The sequence below is a fragment of the Oncorhynchus clarkii genome, chromosome 12, assembly GCF_045791955.1.
Source record: "Oncorhynchus clarkii lewisi isolate Uvic-CL-2024 chromosome 12, UVic_Ocla_1.0, whole genome shotgun sequence".
Lineage (NCBI taxonomy): Eukaryota > Metazoa > Chordata > Actinopteri > Salmoniformes > Salmonidae > Oncorhynchus > Oncorhynchus clarkii.
The window spans coordinates 90656159-90679624 of NC_092158.1; the positions used below are offsets into that span (position 1 = coordinate 90656159).

Consider the following 23466-nt stretch of genomic DNA (forward strand, 5'->3'; position numbering starts at 1 on the left):
GAGAGCAGAGAGATGTACCTGCAGATCTGTGATGATAGAATGCTGAACATCCTCCTTCTGTTCTTGCAGGAAGTGGAAGCTGACGGCGTTGAGTGTGTACGAGCGCAGTTTGTAGTCCCTCAGCAGCACCTGAAGGACCCACATGGACAGATCCAGTCAGTCAGACAGAACACTTGGAACAGTCTGTAGTCAGAACAGAACCCTTAGAACAACAGAACAGTCTGTAGTCCCTCAGCAGCACCTGAAGGACCCACATGGACAGATCCAGTCAGTCAGACAGAACACTTGGAACAGTCGGAACAGTCTGTCAGAACAGAACCCTTAGAACAACAGAACAGTCTGTAGTCCCTCAGCAGCACCTGAAGGACCCACATGGACAGATCCAGTCAGTCAGACAGAACATTTGGAACAGTCGGAACAGTCTGTCAGAACAGAACCCTTAGAACAACAGAACAGTCTGTAGTCCCTCAGCAGCACCTGAAGAACCCACATGGACAGGTCCAGGGGCATAGAGTTACAGACCTCATCTTTGTATGTATTCCATTATGGAGTCTGTCCATAGGAATCCCCACCCAGTTGACTGCTTTAAGATGGTGGAAGCTCTCAATGGCAATGTCCACGCAAAAACATGAATCCACGATGAGTCCTCTAACTATGGTCCAGGGTCAGTCAGACAAAACATGTATCCATGATGAGTCTAACTATGGTCCAGGATCAGTCAGACAAAACATGAATCCATGATGAGTCTAACTATGGTCCAGGGTCAGTCAGACAAAACATGAATCCATGATGAGTCCTCTAACTATGGTCCAGGGTCAGTCAGACAAAACATGAATCCACTATGAGTCTAACTATGGTCCAGGATCAGTCAGACAAAACATGAATCCATGATGAGTCCTCTAACTATGGTCCAGGGTCAGTCAGACAAAACATGAATCCACTATGAGTCTAACTATGGTCCAGGGTCAGTCAGACAAAACATGATTCCATGATGAGTCCTCTAACTATGGTCCAGGGCGGGCCAGTTACCTGGAGCAGGTCAAACTGAACTCGTCCCTCCATGTTGAGGATCTTGTTCTCTCTGCGGCCCATCTGTTTGCTCTGGAAACTGGAGTCTCTCAGGACTGACTTGATGCCCAGTACTCTGCCCAGGTAGGGGAACAGCTTGACCTGGAATCAGACATATCAATCAAATACATTTTAGAACGCACTTTTATAAAACCACAGAGTGCTTCACAGACACCCAGCCTAAAACCCCAAAGAGCAACAGACACAGAGGCAGAAGCACAGAGACACAGAGGCAGAAGCACAGAGACACAGTGGCAGAAGCACAGAGACACAGTGGCAGAAGCACAGAGGCAGAGCACAGGTACAGCTCCAGTAGTTAGACTGACAGGCAGGTACAGCTCCAGTAGTTAGACTGACAGGCAGGTACAGCTCCAGTAGTTAGACTGACAGGCAGGTACAGCTCCAGTAGTTAGACTGACAGGCAGGTACAGCTCCAGTAGTTAGACTGACAGGCAGGTACAGCTCCAGTAGTTAGACTGACAGGCAGGTACAGCTCCAGTAGTTAGACTGACAGGCAGGTACAGCTCCAGTAGTTAGACTGACAGGCAGGTACAGCTCCAGTAGTTAAGACTGACAGGCAGGTACAGCTCCAGTAGTTACTGACAAGCAGGTACAGCTCCAGTAGTTAGACTGACAGGCAGGTCCAGCTCCAGTAGTTAGACTGACAGGCAGGTACAGCTCCAGTAGTTAGACTGACAGGCAGGTACAGCTCCAGTAGTTAGACTGACATGTCCACATACAACAAGGCAATATACAACAAATACTGCATCAACAGACATTGATCTGGCAGGTTAGACTTAGAATCTGGATGTTCTGATTCTAGAAGTTTCCATAGAACCATGGCCAGTCTGTCTGTACTGACCTTCAGGGTAGCTGCTCTGTTCAGCAGGTAGGGAAGGTCAAAGTTCTGGATGTTGTACCCAGTGATGATGTCTGCATCCACTGTCCTCACAAACTCAGCCCAGCTCTGCAGGGGGAATACAAAGAGCCAATCAGGGGGGAACCTCCACTGCTGTTGGTCTTAAAGCAGCCAAGCTCAACTCCCCACAAGTGTGTTTTACCTGTAGTAACTGGCTCTCTTTAGTGAAGCACAGGACCTGGGAGCCCACGATGCTGGAGCAGGACTGGAGGGTGAAGACGGTGCGGATGAAAGGTTCCTTCTCTCCCTGTCGCTGCACCATGGAGGCTATCTGGATCACTGGGTCTTTCTCTGCCTCGGGAAAAATCCCTAGAAGAAGACAAGAGAGTTGGGCCAACCTTTAGAATAGTGAATACTGTTCTGATCCTAGACATTCAGTTACATAGAACAGTGTCAATTCTCCTCATGTCATGTAGCTAACATGGCTGTCATAGGATGTTGTAGTGTCATGTAAATGAAGAGTTAACATGGCTGTCATAGAATGTTGTAGTGTCATGTAAATGAAGAGTTAACACGGCTGTCATAGAATGTTGTAGTGTCATGTAAATGAAGAGTTAACATGGCTGTCATAGAATGTTGTAGTGTCATGTAAATGAAGAGTTAACATGGCTGTCATAGAATGTTGTAGTGTCATGTAAATGAAGAGTTAACATGGCTGTCATAGAATGTTGTAGTGTCATGTAAATGAAGAGTTAACACGGCTGTCATAGAATGCTGTAGTGTCATGTAAATGAAGAGTTAACATGGCTGTCATAGAATGTTGTAGTGTCATGTAAATGAAGAGTTAACATGGCTGTCATAGAATGTTGTAGTGCCATGTAAATGAAGAGTTAACATGGCTGTCATAGAATGTTGTAGTGTCATGTAAATGAATAGTTAACATGGCTGTCATAGAATGTTGTAGTGTTATGTAGTGTCATGTAAATGAAGAGTTAACATGGCTGTCATAGAATGTTGTAGTGTCATGTAAATGAAGAGTTAACATGGCTGTCATAGAATGTTGTAGTGTCATGTAAATGAAGAGTTAACATGGCTGTCATAGAATGTTGTAGTGTTATGTAGTGTCATGTAAATGAAGAGTTAACATGGCTGTCATAGAATGTTGTAGTGTCATGTAAATGAATAGTTAACATGGCTGTCATAGAATGTTGTAGTGTCATTTAAATGAAGAGTTAACACAGCTGTCATAGAATGTTGTAGTGTCATGTAAATGAATAGTTAACATGGCTGTCATAGAATGTTGTAGTGTTATGTAGTGTCATGTAAATGAAGAGTTAACATGGCTGTCATAGAATGTTGTAGTGTCATGTAAATGAAGAGTTAACATGGCTGTCATAGAATGTTGTAGTGTTATGTAGTGTCATGTAAATGAAGAGTTAACATGGCTGTCATAGAATGTTGTAGTGTCATGTAAATGAAGAGTTAACATGGCTGTCATAGAATGTTGTAGTGTTATGTAGTGTCATGTAAATGAAGAGTTAACATGGCTGTCATAGAATGTTGTAGTGTCATGTAAATGAAGAGTTAACATGGCTGTCATAGAATGTTGTAGTGTCATGTAAATGAATAGTTAACATGGCTGTCATAGAATGTTGTAGTGTTATGTAGTGTCATGTAAATGAAGAGTTAACATGGCTGTCATAGAATGTTGTAGTGTCATGTAAATGAAGAGTTAACATGGCTGTCATAGAATGTTGTAGTGTTATGTAGTGTCATGTAAATGAAGAGTTAACATGGCTGTCATAGAATGTTGTAGTGTCATGTAAATGAATAGTTAACATGGCTGTCATAGAATGTTGTAGTGTCATTTAAATGAAGAGTTAACACGGCTGTCATAGAATGTTGTAGTGTCATGTAAATGAATAGTTAACATGGCTGTCATAGAATGTTGTAGTGTTATGTAGTGTCATGTAAATGAAGAGTTAACATGGCTGTCATAGAATGTTGTAGTGTCATGTAAATGAAGAGTTAACATGGCTGTCATAGAATGTTGTAGTGTTGTGTAGTGTCATGTAAATGAAGAGTTAACATGGCTGTCATAGAATGTTGTAGTGTCATGTAAATGAAGAGTTAACATGGCTGTCATAGAATGTTGTAGTGTTATGTAGTGTCATGTAAATGAAGAGTTAACATGGCTGTCATAGAATGTTGTAGTGTCATGTAAATGAAGAGTTAACATGGCTGTCATAGAATGTTGTAGTGTCATGTAAATGAAGAGTTAACACGGCTGTCATAGAATGTTGTAGTGTTATGTAAATGAATAGTTAACATGGCTGTCATAGAATGTTGTAGTGTCATGTAAATGAAGAGTTAACACAGCTGTCATAGAATGTTGTAGTGTTATGTAAATGAAGAGTTAACATGGCTGTCATAGAATGTTGTAGTGTCATGTAAATGAATAGTTAACATGGCTGTCATAGAATGTTGTAGTGTCATGTAAATGAAGAGTTAACATGGCTGTCATAGAATGTTGTAGTGTCATGTAAATGAATAGTTAACATGGCTGTCATAGAATGTTGTAGTGTTATGTAAATGAAGAGTTAACATGGCTGTCATAGAATGTTGTAGTGTCATGTAAATGAAGAGTTAACATGGCTGTCATAGAATGTTGTAGTGTTATGTAGTGTCATGTAAATGAAGAGTTAACATGGCTGTCATAGAATGTTGTAGTGTCATGTAAATGAAGAGTTAACATGGCTGTCATAGAATGTTGTAGTGTTATGTAGTGTCATGTAAATGAAGAGTTAACATGGCTGTCATAGAATGTTGTAGTGTCATGTAAATGAAGAGTTAACATGGCTGTCATAGAATGTTGTAGTGTCATGTAAATGAAGAGTTAACACGGCTGTCATAGAATGTTGTAGTGTTATGTAAATGAATAGTTAACATGGCTGTCATAGAATGTTGTAGTGTCATGTAAATGAAGAGTTAACACGGCTGTCATAGAATGTTGTAGTGTTATGTAAATGAAGAGTTAACATGGCTGTCATAGAATGTTGTAGTGTCATGTAAATGAATAGTTAACATGGCTGTCATAGAATGTTGTAGTGTCATGTAAATGAAGAGTTAACATGGCTGTCATAGAATGTTGTAGTGTCATGTAAATGAATAGTTAACATGGCTGTCATAGAATGTTGTAGTGTTATGTAAATGAATAGTTAACATGGCTGTCATATAATGTTGCAGTGTCATGTAAATGAAGAGTTAACATGGCTGTCATAGAATGTTGTAGTGTTATGTAGTGTCATGTAAATGAGGAGTTAACACGGCTGTCATAGAATGTTGTAGTGTCATGTAAATGAAGAGTTAACACGGCTGTCATAGAATGTTGTAGTGTCATGTAAATGAAGAGTTAACATGGCTGTCATAGAATGTTGTAGTGTTATGTAGTGTCATGTAAATGAAGAGTTAACATGGCTGTCATAGAATGTTGTAGTGTCATGTAAATGAAGAGTTAACATGGCTGTCATAGAATGTTGTAGTGTTATGTAAATGAATAGTTAACATGGCTGTCATAGAATGTTGTAGTGTTATGTAAATGAATAGTTAACATGGCTGTCATAGAATGTTGTAGTGTCATGTAAATGAAGAGTTAACATGGCTGTCATAGAATGTTGTAGTGTCATGTAAATGAAGAGTTAACATGGCTGTCATAGAATGTTGTAGTGTCATGTAGTGTCATGTAAATGAAGAGTTAACATGGCTGTCATAGAATGTTGTAGTGTCATGTAGTGTCATGTAAATGAAGAGTTAACACGGCTGTCATAGAATGTTGTAGTGTCATGTAAATGAAGAGTTAACATGGCTGTCATAGAATGTTGTAGTGTCATGTAAATGAAGAGTTAACATGGCTGTCATAGAATGTTGTAGTGTCATGTAAATGAAGAGTTAACATGGCTGTCATAGAATGTTGTAGTGTCATGTAAATGAAGAGTTAACACGGCTGTCATAGAATGTTGTAGTGTCCTGTAAATGAAGAGTTAACACGGCTGTCATAGAATGTTGTAGTGTCATGTAAATGAAGAGTTAACATGGCTGTCATAGAATGTTGTAGTGTCATGTAAATGAAGAGTTAACATGGCTGTCATAGAATGTTGTAGTGTCATGTAAATGAAGAGTTAACATGGCTGTCATAGAATGTTGTAGTGTCATGTAAATGAAGAGTTAACACGGCTGTCATAGAATGTTGTAGTGTCCTGTAAATGAAGAGTTAACATGGCTGTCATAGAATGTTGTAGTGTCATGTAAATGAAGAGTTAACACGGCTGTCATAGAATGTTGTAGTGTCATGTAAATGAAGAGTTAACATGGCTGTCATAGAATGTTGTAGTGTCATGTAGTGTCATTTAAATGAAGAGTTAACATGGCTATCATAGAATGTTGTAGTGTCATTTAAATGAATAGTTAACATGGCTGTCATAGAATGTTGTAGTGTCATGTAAATGAAGAGTTAACATGGCTGTCATGGAATGTTGTAGTGTCATGTAAATGAAGAGTTAACACGGCTGTCATAGAATGTTGTAGTGTCATGTAAATGAAGAGTTAACATGGCTGTCATAGAATGTTGTAGTGTCATGTAAATGAAGAGTTAACATGGCTGTCATAGAATGTTGTAGTGTCATGTAAATGAAGAGTTAACACGGCTGTCATAGAATGTTGTAGTATCATGTAAATGAAGAGTTAACATGGCTGTCATAGAATGTTGTAGTGTCATGTAAATGAAGAGTTAACATGGCTTTCATAGAATGTTGTAGTGTCATGTAAATGAAGAGTTAACATGGCTGTCATAGAATGTTGTAGTGTCATGTAAATGAAGAGTTAACATGGCTGTCATAGAATGTTGTAGTGTCATGTAAATGAAGAGTTAACATGGCGGTCATAGAATGTTGTAGTGTCATTTAAATGAAGAGTTAACATGGCTGTCATAGAATGTCGTAGTGTCATGTAAATGAAGAGTTAACATGGCTGTCATAGAATGTTGTAGTGTTATGTAGTGTCATGTAAATGAAGAGTTAACATGGCTGTCATAGAATGTTGTAGTGTCATGTAAATGAAGAGTTAACATGGCTGTCATAGAATGTTGTAGTGTTATGTAAATGAATAGTTAACATGGGTGTCATAGAATGTTGTAGTGTTATGTAAATGAATAGTTAACATGGCTGTCATAGAATGTTGTAGTGTCATGTAAATGAAGAGTTAACATGGCTGTCATAGAATGTTGTAGTGTCATGTAAATGAAGAGTTAACATGGCTGTCATAGAATGTTGTAGTGTCATGTAAATGAAGAGTTAACATGGCTGTCATAGAATGTTGTAGTGTCATGTAAATGAAGAGTTAACACGGCTGTCATAGAATGTTGTAGTGTCATGTAAATGAAGAGTTAACATGGCTGTCATAGAATGTTGTAGTGTCATGTAAATGAAGAGTTAACATGGCTGTCATAGAATGTTGTAGTGTCATGTAAATGAAGAGTTAACATGGCTGTCATAGAATGTTGTAGTGTCATGTAAATGAAGAGTTAACACGGCTGTCATAGAATGTTGTAGTGTCATGTAAATGAAGAGTTAACATGGCTGTCATAGAATGTTGTAGTGTCATGTAGTGTCATTTAAATGAAGAGTTAACATGGCTATTATAGAATGTTGTAGTGTCATTTAAATGAAGAGTTAACATGGCTGTCATAGAATGTTGTAGTGTCATGTAAATGAAGAGTTAACATGGCGGTCATAGAATGTTGTAGTGTCATTTAAATGAAGAGTTAACATGGCTGTCATAGAATGTCGTAGTGTCATGTAAATGAAGAGTTAACATGGCTGTCATAGAATGTTGTAGTGTCATGTAAATGAAGAGTTAACATGGCTGTCATAGAATGTTGTAGTGTCATGTAAATGAAGAGTTAACATGGCTGTCATAGAATGTTGTAGTGTCATGTAAATGAAGAGTTAACATGGCTGTCATAGAATGTTGTAGTGTCATGTAAATGAAGAGTTAACATGGCTGTCATATAATGTTGTAGTGTCATGTAAATGAAGAGCTAACATGGCTGTCATAGAATGTTGTAGTGTCATGTAAATGAAGAGTTAACATGGTGTCATAGAATGTTGTAGTGTTATGTAAATGCATTATAATGCAGAAACCTCAATGTCCCAACTCTCTAAATACATGGCTCTGCTGACAGGAGCCAGAGGACAAGCCAGTAAACACAGTCTCTCCAGTCCACAGACACCCAATCAGTACAATACAGCATAATATAGTGCAATGCAGTACAGAGCACAAACCTTTTCTTCCAGCACACTCAATGTCAAAGCTGAGAACCCTGAGAGGAGCGATCCTCTGGTACTCTCCCTCTGCTGGGTGACTGATCAGCTGGGTCCATCCCACATCAACCTCATACTGACACAGAGACACCTAGGAGAGAGGAGGGAGGTATTGTAAATCTGGAACACCCCTTGGGTGTGTAAAGGCCCAGAGGTCTCCATTCTCTTACCTTGCCTGGGTTGTGAGCGTCCGTCTCCCCCAACATCCTCTCCTCCCTCACCCGGTACTTCCCTTTGGGCAGCTCAATCCAGCAGCAACCCACCACATCGCTGTCCACCATAAACCTATAGCACCACGGGACACAGCGGACCTCATTTAACAACATAAACCTATAGCACCACGGGACACAGCGGACCTCATTTAACAACATAAACCTATAGCACCACGGGACACAGCGGACCTCATTTAACAACATAAACCTATAGCACCATGGGACACAGCAGACCTCATTTAACAACATAAACCTATAGCACCATGGGACACAGCGGACCTCATTTAACAACATAAACTTATAGTACCACGGGACACAGCAGACCTCATTTAACAACATAAACCTATAGCGCCACGGGACACAGTGGACCTCATTTAACAACATAAACCTATAGCACCACGGGACACAGCGGACCTCATTTAACAACATAAACCTATAGCACCACGGGACACAGCGGACCTCATTTAACAACATAAACCTATAGCACCACGGGACACAGCGGACCTCATTTAACAACATCTGTACAAATGAATTTGTTCATTCTCATGAAAAACAACTGCTTACTGTGTGAATTTGGTTGAAAATACATTTCTCCCAAAAAGGTCTAAATAATTGGTTTATATAGTTTAACACTGGGGAAGTCATTTTGTCTGCATATCAATAAAACATGTTAATCTCCTTTTTAAAGTCCTGCTCCACTACTTCCTAGACTCATCCTAAATAAGTCCATTTCATTATAGTGTTAGAAGCCATTTCAGGTGGACGCGCCATTTTGTTTCACTGAGCGCCAAAAAGTGACTTTTTCAAATCCTCCTGGAGTCACACACAGGTAACACGTGTTGATTTCTATACAGTCTCAGAAAGAGCACATTCGGAGGTGTCCAACACACTTACCATTGTGAATTACCTCTCAAAATTAAAAGATGAACACTATTTCAAAATAAAATGTTATAAACCCTGTTTCATGGCCTCCACACGTGACCACGCTGCAACAGATGACCTACAGTAACATAAACTAATGACAATGATAATGTGTTCTTTGAAATTAAATACATTCTGTATTCTAATGTTACTCATGACCGTCATAAACACAACCAAGTGATCATTTTTTTCGAAAGCATATATGAACTGTATTTATGAGACTGTCAGAGTGTTGCAGCTCGTTGAGGCAGTACGGGGGGGGGCGGGTAAGAGAGACCCGGCAGTTTAGGGAATGAACTGGGTTAAAATATCAAGGGAAAACCAGGACTGCTTCTTTTTTTACTTCTCTCTCACACACACACACACACACACACACACACACACACACACCTGATCTCAAAGTCGATGTTAGCCTCGTAGGAAGAGAAGCTCTGAATGGGGAAAGGTCCAAACTTAAATCCCTGCTCCAGGAGCCTCTTCGCCGGGGCAATCAGACGAGGCATTGCCATGGTGATGCGCAGGAAGTCCGCAATCCGTTTCCCATGGTAACCATACATACCTGGAGAAGAGATGGGGAGGAAGTTATCAACTACCTTGTCAGCCTAGTCAACACCACAGCACTACAAGCTACCACACACACACACACACAACCAAAAACAACAGTTCAACTGTTAACACACAGGATACTCCTCTGCATCCTGGGTAAAAGGAGGTAAGGACTGATAGAGCGTCTTTACTTCGTTCATTCAACCAATTAAAACGCTCTTTTCTTTGCTACCTGTCCAAAACATGTCCATGTTACCCATCTGAACTTTCCTTTGCCTCAAATGACTAGTGGAATGCACCCTGAGTGTATCCAGGAGTCAGCAGTCCCACTACTAGCTTATTGCAGTGCCACCACTAGACCAGACAGGGACACTATACATACTTTCTTTGTGTGTGATGTCCACCGCCAGCACAGTGACCGACATGTTGTCCTTGTTGTAGCGCATGTCCTTCAGCACAGCAGAGTTAAGCTCCCTTTTGAACTCACTCAAGTGATCACTGGTGAACCCTGAGACAGAGAGAGGAAGGGAGGGGGAAAGTGAGAGAGAAAAAGGGGTGGATGAATTTGATATTGTTACTCCATTCCACCGACTCGGTGGACAAAATTAAAGTCATTATTTTCATGTCATTTGTGGTTGGCCCTCAGATTTAGTCCTAAATAATAATGTAGTCTTCTGCTTCTTAAAGTGACCACGACATTACTACTGTGATGCCTAGAAAACACGTATCCCACACGGTCATGCCATGCTTAGCTCACACTAATAGGTCTGATATGTAGAGTAATGTTGCGTATCACTATATTGCTCATTTTCAGAGAAAACTCACCATTGGGGGCAGGGATGTAGAAATAGGGGGCAAAGCCGTGCACGTGGCAGCACACACTGTTCCCGCTGCCAGTCACCCCAAACATGCGGATTATTGGTACATTCCCCTGAGACTGACCTGGCATGCCAGCCACAGCAGCCCCTGTTGAACAGACCATCACAAACAGTTTAGGTCGGTGTCATGACTCGCACTCCTGCCTTAAAACGTGACAGAAAAATGGCCTTTAAAAGTCCATGGCAGCCTAAATATGCTCCAACTAAAACTAACCTGTTGGTCCCATGGACTGTCAGGCATTGCCTTCATATATCCATCTATGATCTTGACAGTGGTTACATTTCTCCAGCCTCATCCCTGAGCTTAATTGCAACATTCCACTCCATGTAGGCCAACATGTAGTGGAATGATGGTTTCAAACAGGTTCTGGATTCCAGGCTAGTCGAAGGGCAGAAACCCTAAACATTTCAGTGACATAGCTTACCTAAATAGTAGTCGAGGTCAATCTGTTGGAAGACCAGGGTGTCAGAGTCCGGGTTAAGAGGGGCGGCCTGTGGCCGACGCCATCGGGGGTTGAGGTCAGTAGAGAACAGCTCACCTGCAACCGGGTCAAGGGTCACATGCAGAAGACAGGAGATTGGTCAGTCAGTGTGATGTTAAAGAGGCAGGTTGGTGAAAAATGAATTAAACTCTCCACCACCAGCATCAAATGGTAGCCTGGGTACCAGTGCGTTGAGTTATTCCACTCCTTGTCATGCTAAACATGTAGTTGGCCTACATGGAGTGGAATGACGTTTTAAACAGGTTCTGGATTTCAGGCTGGTTAAATGGCAGAAATCCTAAACATTCCAGTCATTCCAGACAATAGGAATCCCTGGTAAGACTAAAGCCTGCACAATGCACATCACCATGCGCTCTCCTCTCATCCTCTCACCAACAGGGATGACGTCATGCCCCGCCTGTCCTTCCCTCTCCTCCGCCTCCATATCGGCTTCTTCGAACAGGGCGAGTTCCTCCTCGAAGATCGACGGGCTGTCTTCCCAATCCCCGCCAGTTTTACCACGCTTGGCCTGGGACGCCCCGCCCCTCGGCGGACCGCTATTCCGCCTTTTAGCATCCATCTACAGGAGACATCAATGAACCAACGATTAGTACTTTACACACCTTGTAAGCATTTGTATCTGTCACGTGTGAATGTTGTTTATATATTTAAAACTATATATTTATCTTATCTGATTTGCAACAACTTAAGTTCCTTCTGGAAAATTAAAGTAATTCCAGTGTATTCTATTCAACCAAATAGGCTACAACTGGTTCAGCTGGTAGAGCATGGCGCTGGCACCATCAGGTCGTGGGTTTGATTACCGCTACAGCAATCAATAAAAAAAAATTGACCCAAAACCGTAGGTCACTTTGGATAAAAACGTTAGTTAAATAGCATGTGTATTATATAGCCAGGCCTATTTCATTCTGATTGATAGAATTCACTGTCATCTGGTCACATTGATTATACAGTTGAAGTCGGAAGTTTACATACACCTTAGCCAAATACATTTAAACTCAGTTTTTCACAATTCATGACATATAATCCTCGTAAAAATTCCCTGTCTTAGGTCAGTTAGGATCTCCACTTCATTTTAAGAATGTGAAATTGTGGTCTTGGCGGATTACTTTTGATTTTCCCATGATGTCAAGCAAAGGGGCACTGAGTTTGAAGGTTGGCCTTGAAATACATCCACAGTTAAACCTCAAATTGACTTAAATGATGCAAATTAGCCTATCAGAAGCTTCTAAAGCCAGGACCACATTTTTCTGGAATTTTCCAAGCCGTTTAAAGGCACAGTCATCTTAGTGTATGTAAACTCCTGACCCACTGGATTTGTGATACAGTGAATTATTAGTGAAATACCCTGTATGTATAAATTGTTGGAAAAAATTACTTGTGTCATGCACAAAGTAGATGTCCTAACTAACATGCCTAAACTATAGTTTGCTAACAAGAAATTTGTGGTTGAAAAACAAGTTTTAATGACTCCAACCTAAGTATGTAAACTTCCGACTTCAACTGTCGCTGATGAAGCTATGGTGAGCTTTCTTGCGCAGTGGCTGCCTGGGCATCAGTCAGGTGGACAGTGAAGGTTGTTGTGTTAGCTTGCTAGCCAGCTACCCTCATAGAATTCAATATTTAGGCCACTTCATTTCAATGCCCAATGATTCTTGAAATGCCTCATGAGTTTAGTAGAACGGTCTTACCCCACCATAATCCAAAATATAAGGTTGTTACAATGTCTTTTAAACAATGTAGCTATAGCTTCAAAGTATGTGTTAAACTAGCTATCACTCTGATCTCATGTAGACTGGGACTTATTAGGTTCATAGCTACATCTATGAAGTTGAGTATTACCTAGCTAGCTACAGTAGCTCCCTCATTTTTACAAAGTTATCTACATGTATCCAGCCCTGGCTATTCCTGTGAACTAACTACGGTGGTGGAGAAAGTACAACATTTTCATACTTGAGTAAAAGTAAAGATACCTTAAAAGAAAATTACTCAAATAAAAGTGAGTCACCCAGTAAAATAGTACCTGAGGAAAAGTCAGTATTTGGTTTAAATATACTTAAGTATCAAAAGCAAATGTAATTGATAAAATGTACTTTGGTATCAAACGTAAAAATCATTTAAAATGTCTAATATTAATAAAACCAGACGACACGGTGTTCTTGTGTTTTTAATTTACGGATAGCCAAGTGCACAGTTCAACACTCCGACATTATTTACAAATAAAGCATGTGTTTTGTGAGTCCGCCAGATCAGAGGCAGTAGGGATGACCAGGGATGATTGCTTGATAAGTGCGTGAATTTGACCATTTTCCCGTCCTGCTAAACATTCTAAATGTAACGAGTACATTTGGGTGTCAGGGAAAATGTATGGAGTAAAAAGCTAATTTTTTAAGGAATGTAGTGGAGTAAAAGTAAAAGTTGTCAGAAATAAATAGTAACTAACCAAAAAAAACGACTTAAGTAGTTTAAAGTATTTTACACCACTAACTATAGGAACCAAGTGGCAGGGCTGTCGTTTGGCTGAAACACGAATGAAGGACTGTGTCTTTAACAGCTAACGTTAACTAGCTACAATAACCGAATCCAAATATCACTTTCCAACCTCATAGCTAGCTATCTGCTGATGAAGTTGAGACACTGGTAACTACTGGTCACATTTGGAAGAGGAGCAGGCATCATTAGTAAGTAGCTATCAATATTAATAGTTACAAGCCGCCGTTGAGGTGTTTATTTGCTGCAATGTGAACTTCTCAACGTCGTTGAACAACAACACGCCTGCAAGTTAGCTATAGCTAACTAGCTAGCCCTGTTTCAATTGTAAATAGCTAGTTACAAAGAAACAAATGGGTATACCAATTAATTATTATCCGCATGTATTTGGCAATCGGACACATGTGACATTGTTAGCTAGCTCTCGCTACTTGGCAATAAAATGTTGTAGCTACCTTTGTTCAATGTGGTGACTTCGATCAGATCTTACTTGACAACAACTCCCGCCACTTGTGCGTTTAATTCGTGAACTTCCACCCCCGGAAAGAGCGGAGGATTTCCACAGCGCACGTGGTGATTGGTCAATAGAGCGGAAACCCGTGGCTGAAAAAAGGGGTGGAAGCAGCGGCCATATTTGGTGTGGCTCAGAGACTGACAACTCTGTGTGAGCTGTGTTAGATAGCTATCATAACAATATGTTTACATTGTGGTGACACTCAATTTGAAGTCTAATCACAGAGAAGAGAGATCTCTATGAAGCTAATAACCTAAACCAATAGATGAAATAGATCTTATTCCAATTATTATATTGTTAACAAGCAATGTGGTTCACTGTATTGTATTTATCGTTACGGGTTACTAAAGGGTTTTGTGTGTGTGTGTGTGTGTAGGTGCATCATGCACCGCAATAATCTGAGGGTGCACAAAGTACGTGAAGATGGCTGGAGGGCACCTCAAACAGCTTTTTCCTGCAATCTACAGCCATAATCATACTTATTTCTGTGTAAACGAATACCTCAAATGTTCTGCATATCTAAGCATACCTCTTAAGCTGTCTGTCTCCTCCTGACTGGTGGTTGTTTTTTTAAAGAAACTAAATATTCTTCTCTGCATCTCTGATCAAATCTAGGTAAAAGAGTTCAAGGAATTTGAGTCTTATTCCATACATTTAGCTATTACTTGATTTTCTAAACCAACCTTGCCTACTCTAACTTGATTGATATCCCGAAATGTCTTCTTGGTTGCTGCCTTTAGCAACGCTAGCATTTACACAATTGCAGTGCTTGGAATTAGCTTGCAAAAAAACTGAAAAATATGCCAGAAGCCAAAAGTTTAATAAAATTACATTTCAACTTATTTTGTTGATTGTCTGTAGGCTTGGTATTTATGCAGGGGAGATTTGAGAGAGAAAAAACATCTAATCAAATCTAATTTTATTGTTCACATTCACCGAATACAACAGGTGTAGTAGACCTTACAGTGAAATGCTTACTTACGAGCCCCTAACCAACAATGCAGTTAAAAAAAATACAGATAAGAATAAGAAATTAAAGTAACAAGTAATTAAAGAGCAGCAGTAAAACAACAATAGCGAGACTATATACAGGGGGGTACCGGTACAGAGTCAACGTGCGGGGCCACCAGTTAGTTGAGGTAATATGTACATGTAGGATTAAAGTAAATATGCATAGATGACAACAGAGAGTAGCAGCCGTGTGAAAGAGGATGGGGAGTTGAGGCAATGCAAATAGTCTTGGTAGACATTTGATTAGGAGTCTTATGGCTTGGGGCTAGAAGCTGTTAAGAAGCTTCTAACCTCTAAGCTTCTTGGACCTAGACTTGGCGCGTCAATACAACTTGCCATGTGGTAGCAGAGTAAACCGTCTATAACTAGGATGGTTGGAGTCTTGACAATTTGTAGGGCCTTCCTCTGACACCGCCTGGTATAGAGGTTCTGGGTGGCAGGAAGCTTGGCCCCAGTGATGTACTGGGCCGTTCGCACTAGCCTCTGTAGTGCCTTGCGGTCGGAGGCCGAGCAGTTGCCATACCAGGCAGTGATGCAACCAGTAAGGATGCTCTCAATGGTGCAGCTGTAAAACCTTTTGAGGATCTGAGGACCCATGCCAAATCTTTTCAGTCTCTTGAGGGGGATTAGGTTTTGTCGTGTCCTCTTCATGACTGTCTTGGTGTGCTTGGACCATGTTAGTTTGTTGGTGATGTGGACACCAAAGAACTTGAAGCTCTCAACCTGCTCCACTGCAGCCCTGTCAATGAGAATGGGGGTGTGCTCGGTCATCTTTTTCCTGTAGTCCACAATCATCTCCTTTGTCTTGATCACGTTGAGGGAGAGGTTGTTGTCCTGGCACCACATGGTCAGGTCTTTGACCTCCTCCCTATAGGCTGTCTCGTCGTTGTCGGTGATCAGGCCAACCACTGTTGTGTCACCGACAAACTTAATGATGGTGTTGGAGTCGTGCTTGGCCATGCAGTAATGAGTGAACAGGGAGTACAGGAGGGGACTGAGCACGCAGCCCTGAGGGGCCCCCGTGTTGAGGATCAGTGTGGCGGATGTGTTGTTACCTACCCTTACCACCTGGGGGCGGCCCGTCAGGAAGTCCAGGATCCAGTTGCAAAGGGAGGTGTTTAGTCCCAGAGTTCTTAGCTTATTGATGAGCTTTGAGGGCACTATGGTGTTGAACGCTGAGCTGTAGTCAATGAATAGCATTCTCACATAGGTGCTCCTTTTGTCCAGGTGGGAAAGGGCAGTGTGGAGTGCAATAGAGATTGCATCAGTGGAACTTATAATTAAACAGACTTTCCAAACGTGGGTCTGTTGTAGACCCATGCAGTTCCTCAGCGAAGTCAGTTCCTTTCGGATTTCCTCATTTCAAAATAAAAGTCCCCCCACAAGTTCTGACTTTTTTTTGTTGCAGGTATGGCGCACCTGCAGAACTTTAATTATGACGTAAGGTAAGTGGAGAGGAAGTGGGTATACAACAGACAGACATTTGAAAAGTCTGTTTAATTTATGTTCTGTTTTTTTTAAATCTCAATTTCCCCACTGCATTAGGACCAACCCTACAGACAATCTACATAGTAAATTGAAATTGAACTTCTGGCTTTACAAGCTAATTCCTAACAAGGCTAGTATGTAAATACTACCGTTGCTAAAAGCATCTAGCTTCTTGGAGGTTGGGAGATTGGGAACCCATCTGGGCTAGCTAAAGCCAACTTTATAGAATTGCTAGTTGGCTATTAGTATTTTTTTTTCTTTACCTGCAAATCTGAGGGGGCACATGCCCCATGTGGGCAATGACGTGTGTGTGTGTGTGTGGAGAGAGAGACATGCAAGAGGAAAAACTATAAGTTCGGTAAGGTTTCACAGCATATAAGAACTGAGAGCGGGGCTTGCTGCATGGCCAAATGTCATTCTGTAGTCACGTTGTCGGTTGTACTTTCCGCTATACTCCAATCTGACACTCAACGAACATTATAAATAACTTGCTTGCCCTTTTCTCTCCTCTTTGAAAAATAAAAAAAGACAGACCAGTTGCTCACGTTGCTCACGATTCCCTCTCCTTCGATTGACAACAAAGTCCACCAACCAGAGTCCGTGTTAGTGAACTCAGTAAACCAATTGTCCATTTTGGTTTGTGAAAACGACCCATTTCCCATGGGCGGGGCCTGTACCCCATAGAAATCAAGGGGTCATGAACACCATCTCATGAATAATGTGAAAAGGGCGGTACTTTAGCCGATACAACCCCGCCCCCTTACGTGCAGTAATCCGCACACAGACGTTATTTCATTTTGTCCATCAACATGACATACTGTGCATTAAACCAATGTGAATCTCCAGCATTCGCATGAGGCTTCCGCCCCCTCTGCTATCTCAAGTTTTTTTGTTGATTGATTGAAACAGATGATAACGCTGCCATAGCTTGCTTTACCGAACTTGGTACGACACCGGTTTAGGGTAAGTAACCTTCACCACTTCAGTGGGGTTGATGATAATTCCATGTTTTCTGGAACGTATAGCCTATGAGGACGTGTATTATTGCCGAGGTTAAGAGAGCGTCGTCTGCATCGCGATGTGTTTGCTGTCATAGTCACACTGTGTTCTGGCTGGGCAAGCAGTCTTTCCTGATACAGTGTGTCGTTGCAATGTAACGGATGACAGTAAACACGTTACATTGTTATCATTATTAGTAACAAAGCGGTGTTTCATATTTATAAATGATAGTGTGTTGTTCGCTGCTGGAGTGTCTGTGTTGGAGGTGTGACTGAGCGGCACGAGCGAAGAGGAGGCCTCGGACAGTACTAGTAGCCATCAACCTGTTCCCAGGCAGCCCTACAGGCTTCTTTAGGATGTATAATGGACTTCATTCATAGTCAGGAAGAGAAAGTAGCCTCAGACATGGTCAGTGTGACAGACTATCATGTATGATATATATTAGCCTGCCCTGGCTGAGTAGGTCTCATCTGTCTTTTACAGCTTTATCATTCATCAAATGTGTGTGAGAGAGAGAAGAAAAAAGGGGGAGAACATTCTCTCGATCATCACAAGTGTGTTACACTACAGTATTATGACCTGCTCCATATGACATGTCTCTACATTTCCAACAACAGTCTGAAACCATGGGAGTTGGTTTTGCCTGAGCCACAGCATGCCAACAGTCAACCAGCCTTGGGTTGCTGCAACTAGTGTCGTAAATCACCCTGCAATATTTCATAATGGTGCTGTGTGTCACCAGCATCGTTTGTTGTCCAAGCTATTTCACAGAAGCTGAGGGGTGTGTGTCACATTCAGTATTTTTCTGGCATGACAGGAATGTCTGGTCAGAACATGTCACTAAAATAGTGTAGTAACTTCCTGGTCCTAGGCTCTACTCAGAGCCCACCTGCACCTCTCTCATCCTCTCCCTCCCTCCCCATCTTCTACCTTACCCCCCCTCGTCCTCTTCCTCCCTCCACCTCTTCTACCTTACCCCTCTCTTCCTTGTCCTCTCCCTCCCTCCACCTCTTCTACCTTCCCTCTCTTCCTCGTCCTCTCCCTCCCTCCACCTCTTCTACCTTCCCTCTCTTCCTTGTCCTCTCCCTCCCTCCACCTCTTCTACCTTCCCTCTCTTCCTTGTCCTCTCCCTCCCTCCACCTCTTCTACCTTCCCTCTCTTCCTTGTCCTCTCCCTCCCTCCACCTCTTCTACCTTCTCTCTCTTCCTCTCCCTCCCCCCACCTCTTCTACCTTCCCCCTCTTGTCTTCCACTACTTTACATTACAGTTGATGACTGTACTTCCACAAATATTTCACTCTCTCTCTCACACACAAACAGATCACACACACGCACCACACACACACACGCACCACACACACAAACGCACCACACAAATCACATTCTCTCTCTCTCTCACACACACCCATATGCACACACACAACACTGCATACGGTCTCTCTCATTCTCACGCACACTCCTAGAACCCCATAAGACACAGAAGAGCTAGTTGGAACAGCCTCTTCTCATTGGCTTTTTAAAGACTGAAGGTGTGTGCCAGTCTGGCAGTTCTTTGGGCTGTGAAGGAGATTGCCAAACACTCAGCTGCCCAGCTGCTCTCCAACCGATATCCTGGTCTCAACAAATCTCATTTGAACATAAACCAACTCTCCCATTCTGACGTCATTTCTATCCAGCCTTCTCAGTTTGCAAAGTAGACCAGTGACTCAGTCAATCAAATGTATTTAATAAATCCCTTTTGACATCAGCAGCTGACACAAATACTTCTACAGATACCCAGCCTAAAATCCCCAAAGAGCAAGCAATGTGGAAAAAGTCCCACGAGAGAGAGGTGTGTGTGTGTGATTATATGTGTATATATATATATATATATATATATATCCCCTGCCACATAGACTATAGCAGCATAGATAGGAACACAGTAACAACTGTAGCAGTGATGAATAAATACATAGGGAGAGCAGCAGACTAAATTACCATTGAGGGGGTGGAGGCAGAGTAAAGACTGTCGGGGGGGGAACCATAGGGAGAGCAGCAGACTAAATTACCATTGAGGGGGTGTGGGGACCAAGTGAAATAAAATATAAATAATCATTTTTGACTGACATATATTTAGACCACAACGTCCCAGTTCTCTCTAAGCTGAGTGTACTGAGGTAGTTGTAACCATCCACTCTCTCAATGGTCTTAGCAATCTGGGTGCCAGGTGGCCTAGCGGTTAGAGGCAGGTGGCCTAGCGGTTAGAGGCAGGTGGCCTAGCGGTTAGAGGCAGGTGGCCTAGCGGTTAGAGGCAGGTGGCCTAGCGGTTAGAGGCAGGTGGCCTAGCGGTTAGAGGCAGGTGGCCTAGCGGTTAGAGGCAGGTGGCCTAGCGGTTAGAGGCAGGTGGCCTAGCGGTTAGAGGCAGGTGGCCTAGCGGTTAGAGGCAGGTGGCCTAGCGGTTAGAGGCAGGTGGCCTAGCGGTTAGAGGCAGGTGGCCTAGCGGTTAGAGGCAGGTGGCCTAGCGGTTAGAGGCAGGTGGCCTAGCGGTTAGAGGCAGGTGGCCTAGCGGTTAGAGGCAGGTGGCCTAGCGGTTAGAGGCAGGTGGCCTAGCGGTTAGAGGCAGGTGGCCTAGCGGTTAGAGGCAGGTGGCCTAGCGGTTAGAGGCAGGTGGCCTAGCGGTTAGAGGCAGGTGGCCTAGCGGTTAGAGGCAGGTGGCCTAGCGGTTAGAGACAGGTGGCCTAGCGGTTAGAGACAGGTGGCCTAGCGGTTAGAGACAGGTGGCCTAGTGGTTAGAGTGTTGGACTAGTAACCGGAAGGTTGCAAAATCGAATCCCCGAGCTGACAAGGTCAAAATCTGTCGTTCTGCCCCTGAACAGGCAGTTAAACCACTGTTCCTAGGCCGTCATTGAAAATAAGAATTTGTTCTTAACTGACTTGCCTAGTTAAATAAAGGTAAAATAAAATAAACTGATATGTAAAAATGCTGGAAAGTGAGCACACATTCACTTTAACCCTTAACCTCACTGACTCTACACCTAGCCCCATTTATTTTCCACCTCAATGATGACCCCCATGTCTAACTACATCTTCAGCTATTTTAGCTCTGCCAGCTGAATATACCCTTCCTTCCAAAAACAATGTGTGTGTCTCATGACATGTCTAAACCATGTGTGTTGTTGTTCTTTCCCAGCATGCCTCTGGCTCGCAGCCTGTCCATCACCTCCCTGTCGGGGTTGGAGGAGTGGGATGAGGAGTTTGACCTGGAGGACGCTGTCCTCTTCGAGATCGCATGGGAGGTGGCCAACAAAGGTATCACTGTGTGTGTGACGACAGTATATTAGTAATAACTCTTGGTTCTGCGTGTAACGACAGTATATTAGTAATAACTCTTGGTTCTTTGTGTAATAATAACTCTTGGTTCTGTGTGTAATAATAACTCTTGGTTCTGTGTGTAACGCCAGTATATTAGTAATAACTCTTGGTTCTGTGTGTAACGACAGTATATTAGTAATAACTCTTGGTTCTGTGTGTAACGACAGTATATTAGTAATAACTCTTGGTCCGTGCCTCTGTGCAGTTGGTGGGATTTACACAGTGATCCAGACCAAAGCCCGTCTGACGGCAGAAGAATGGGGAGAAAACTATTTCCTGGTTGGTCCGTACGTGGAGAGTAACGTCCGTACCCAGGTGGAACTGATTGAGCCCACCAACCCTGCCCTTAAGAGAGCCATAGACAAGATGAATTCCAGTGGATGTAAGGTACAGACCCGCACAGAGACCCACACAGAGACCCGCACAGAGACCCACACCAGTTTGCTGGCACTGTTAAAGTACTTAAAGGGGAAATCTGCAGTTGCTTCATCCATTTTTGATTCTTTAAGAATATAACTTATTTAAAAGCCTCATGAGCTCAGTTTAACTGTCGTACCCCACCACAACCCAAAATATAAGCTTGATTTACTCCAATGTTTGTAAACATAAACAAACACCATATAAATCAAACATGGTTAAAACTATCAGTGTGATAACATGGATGGTCAGTCCATAGCTCTGTCTGAGTTTGAGAGTGGTTACATTTCCCCAGCCCCACCCCTCAGCTTTTTACCAAACTGCAGATTGTCGCTTTAAAGCAGCTGCATGTAACATGTAACAGCATAAAATCCATGAGACTAAAATGTGCTTTTTAGAACCCAGTGTGAAGTTTCTAATTAGAATTCGTACCTCAACTAGCCTGTGTGTGTGCAGCTTCCTGAATTACCATTGGTTCTCGATCGTGACGTTGACAACAATAGAAAAAAACATTAGCAGTACATAACTTATTCACGTCCTTGCAATTGAAGTTTTTTGGGGGATTATGATGAGGTTAAAAGCAGTATTATTCCATTTTAGGCATTTCTAAGCAGTGTACTTCAGTTTTTAAAAAGGTTTGATCAGTTACCTCATGACGTCAACCTTGCCTCAGAAGCCCCTGTGCACCCCAAGACTCCACCTAACACTGGTCCATGGCATTGGCCTTTCCCCAGGACACACACACACACACACAGTCTTGTATAACTAACCTTGTGGGGACACACAAGTCAGTTCCATTCAAAATCATATTTTCCCTTACCCTAGTTCCTAACCCTAACCCGTACTCTACCCTTACCCTAGTTCCTAACCCTAACCCGTACTCTACCCTTACCCTAGTTCCTAACCCTAACCTGTACTCTACCCTTACCCTAGTTCCTAACCCTAACCCGTACTCTACCCTTACCCTAGTTCCTAACCCTAACCCGTACTCTACCCTAACCCTAGTTCCTAACCCTAACCCGTACTCTACCCTTACCCTAGTTCCTAACCCGTACTCTACCCTTACCCTAGTTCCTAACCCGTACTCTACCCTAGTTCCTAACCCTAACCCGTACTCTACCCTTACCCTAGTTCCTAACCCTAACCTGTACTCTACCCTTACCCTAGTTCCTAACCCTAACCCGTACTCTACCCTTACCCTAGTTCCTAACCCTAACCCGTACTCTACCCTAACCCTAGTTCCTAACCCTAACCCGTACTCTACCCTTACCCTAGTTCCTAACCCGTACTCTACCCTTACCCTAGTTCCTAACCCGTACTCTACCCTTACCCTAGTTCCTAACCCTAACCCGTACTCTACACTTACCCTAGTTCCTAACCCTAACCCGTACTCTACCCTTACCCTAGTTCCTAACCCTAACCCGTACTCTACCCTTACCCTAGTTCCTAACCCATACTCTACCCTTACCCTAGTTCCTAACCCGTACTCTACCCTTACCCTAGTTCCTAACCCTAACCCGTACTCTACCCTTACCCTAGTTCCTAACCCTAACCCGTACTCTACCCTTACCCTAGTTCCTAACCCGTACTCTACCCTAACCCTAGTTCCTAACCCTAACCCGTACTCTACCCTAACCCTAGTTCCTAACCCTAAACCGTACTCTACCCTTACCCTAGTTCCTAACCCTAACCCGTACTCTACCCTAACCCTAGTTCCTAACCCTAAACCGTACTCTACCCTTACCCTAGTTCCTAACCCTAACCCGTACTCTACCCTAACCCTAGTTCCAAACCCTAAACTTAATTCTAACCCGAGCACTAATTCCTAACCCT

General features: G+C 42.5%; 2 protein-coding genes across 6 annotated transcripts in view; one reads left to right on the forward strand and one right to left on the reverse strand.

Annotated features, from left to right (window-relative positions):
• The window catches only part of LOC139421604 (DNA polymerase delta catalytic subunit-like), a 31052-nt gene extending 16663 nt beyond the window's left edge, over positions 1–14389 (reverse strand). Inside the window, exons 1-12 of the mRNA XM_071172659.1 lie at positions 14310–14389; positions 11737–11923; positions 11287–11400; positions 10809–10949; positions 10366–10491; positions 9828–9996; positions 8475–8589; positions 8266–8395; positions 2130–2296; positions 1931–2035; positions 1030–1170; positions 19–129 (exon numbers count right to left, since the gene is read on the reverse strand). Coding sequence (XP_071028760.1) covers positions 19–129; positions 1030–1170; positions 1931–2035; positions 2130–2296; positions 8266–8395; positions 8475–8589; positions 9828–9996; positions 10366–10491; positions 10809–10949; positions 11287–11400; positions 11737–11923 — 1506 coding nt within the window. The 5' untranslated portion in view covers positions 14310–14389. The remainder of the gene's footprint in view (positions 1–18; positions 130–1029; positions 1171–1930; positions 2036–2129; positions 2297–8265; positions 8396–8474; positions 8590–9827; positions 9997–10365; positions 10492–10808; positions 10950–11286; positions 11401–11736; positions 11924–14309) is intronic.
• Positions 14390–17621: 3232 nt separating this feature from the next.
• LOC139421609 (glycogen [starch] synthase, muscle-like) overlaps positions 17622–23466 on the forward strand; it is a 29331-nt gene continuing 23486 nt past the window's right edge. For 3 of the 5 annotated variants that reach the window (XR_011635655.1, XR_011635656.1, XR_011635654.1), the window contains exons 1-3: positions 17657–17830; positions 21035–21153; positions 21422–21603. Coding sequence is in view for 1 of the 5 variants with exons in the window: in XM_071172668.1 (XP_071028769.1) it covers positions 21036–21153; positions 21422–21603 (300 nt within the window). In the remaining 4 variants the exon portion in view is untranslated. Of the gene's footprint in view, positions 17831–21034; positions 21154–21421; positions 21604–23466 lie in introns of all 5 variants that reach the window. The other 2 variants (XR_011635657.1, XM_071172668.1) reach the window with 1 other exon arrangement.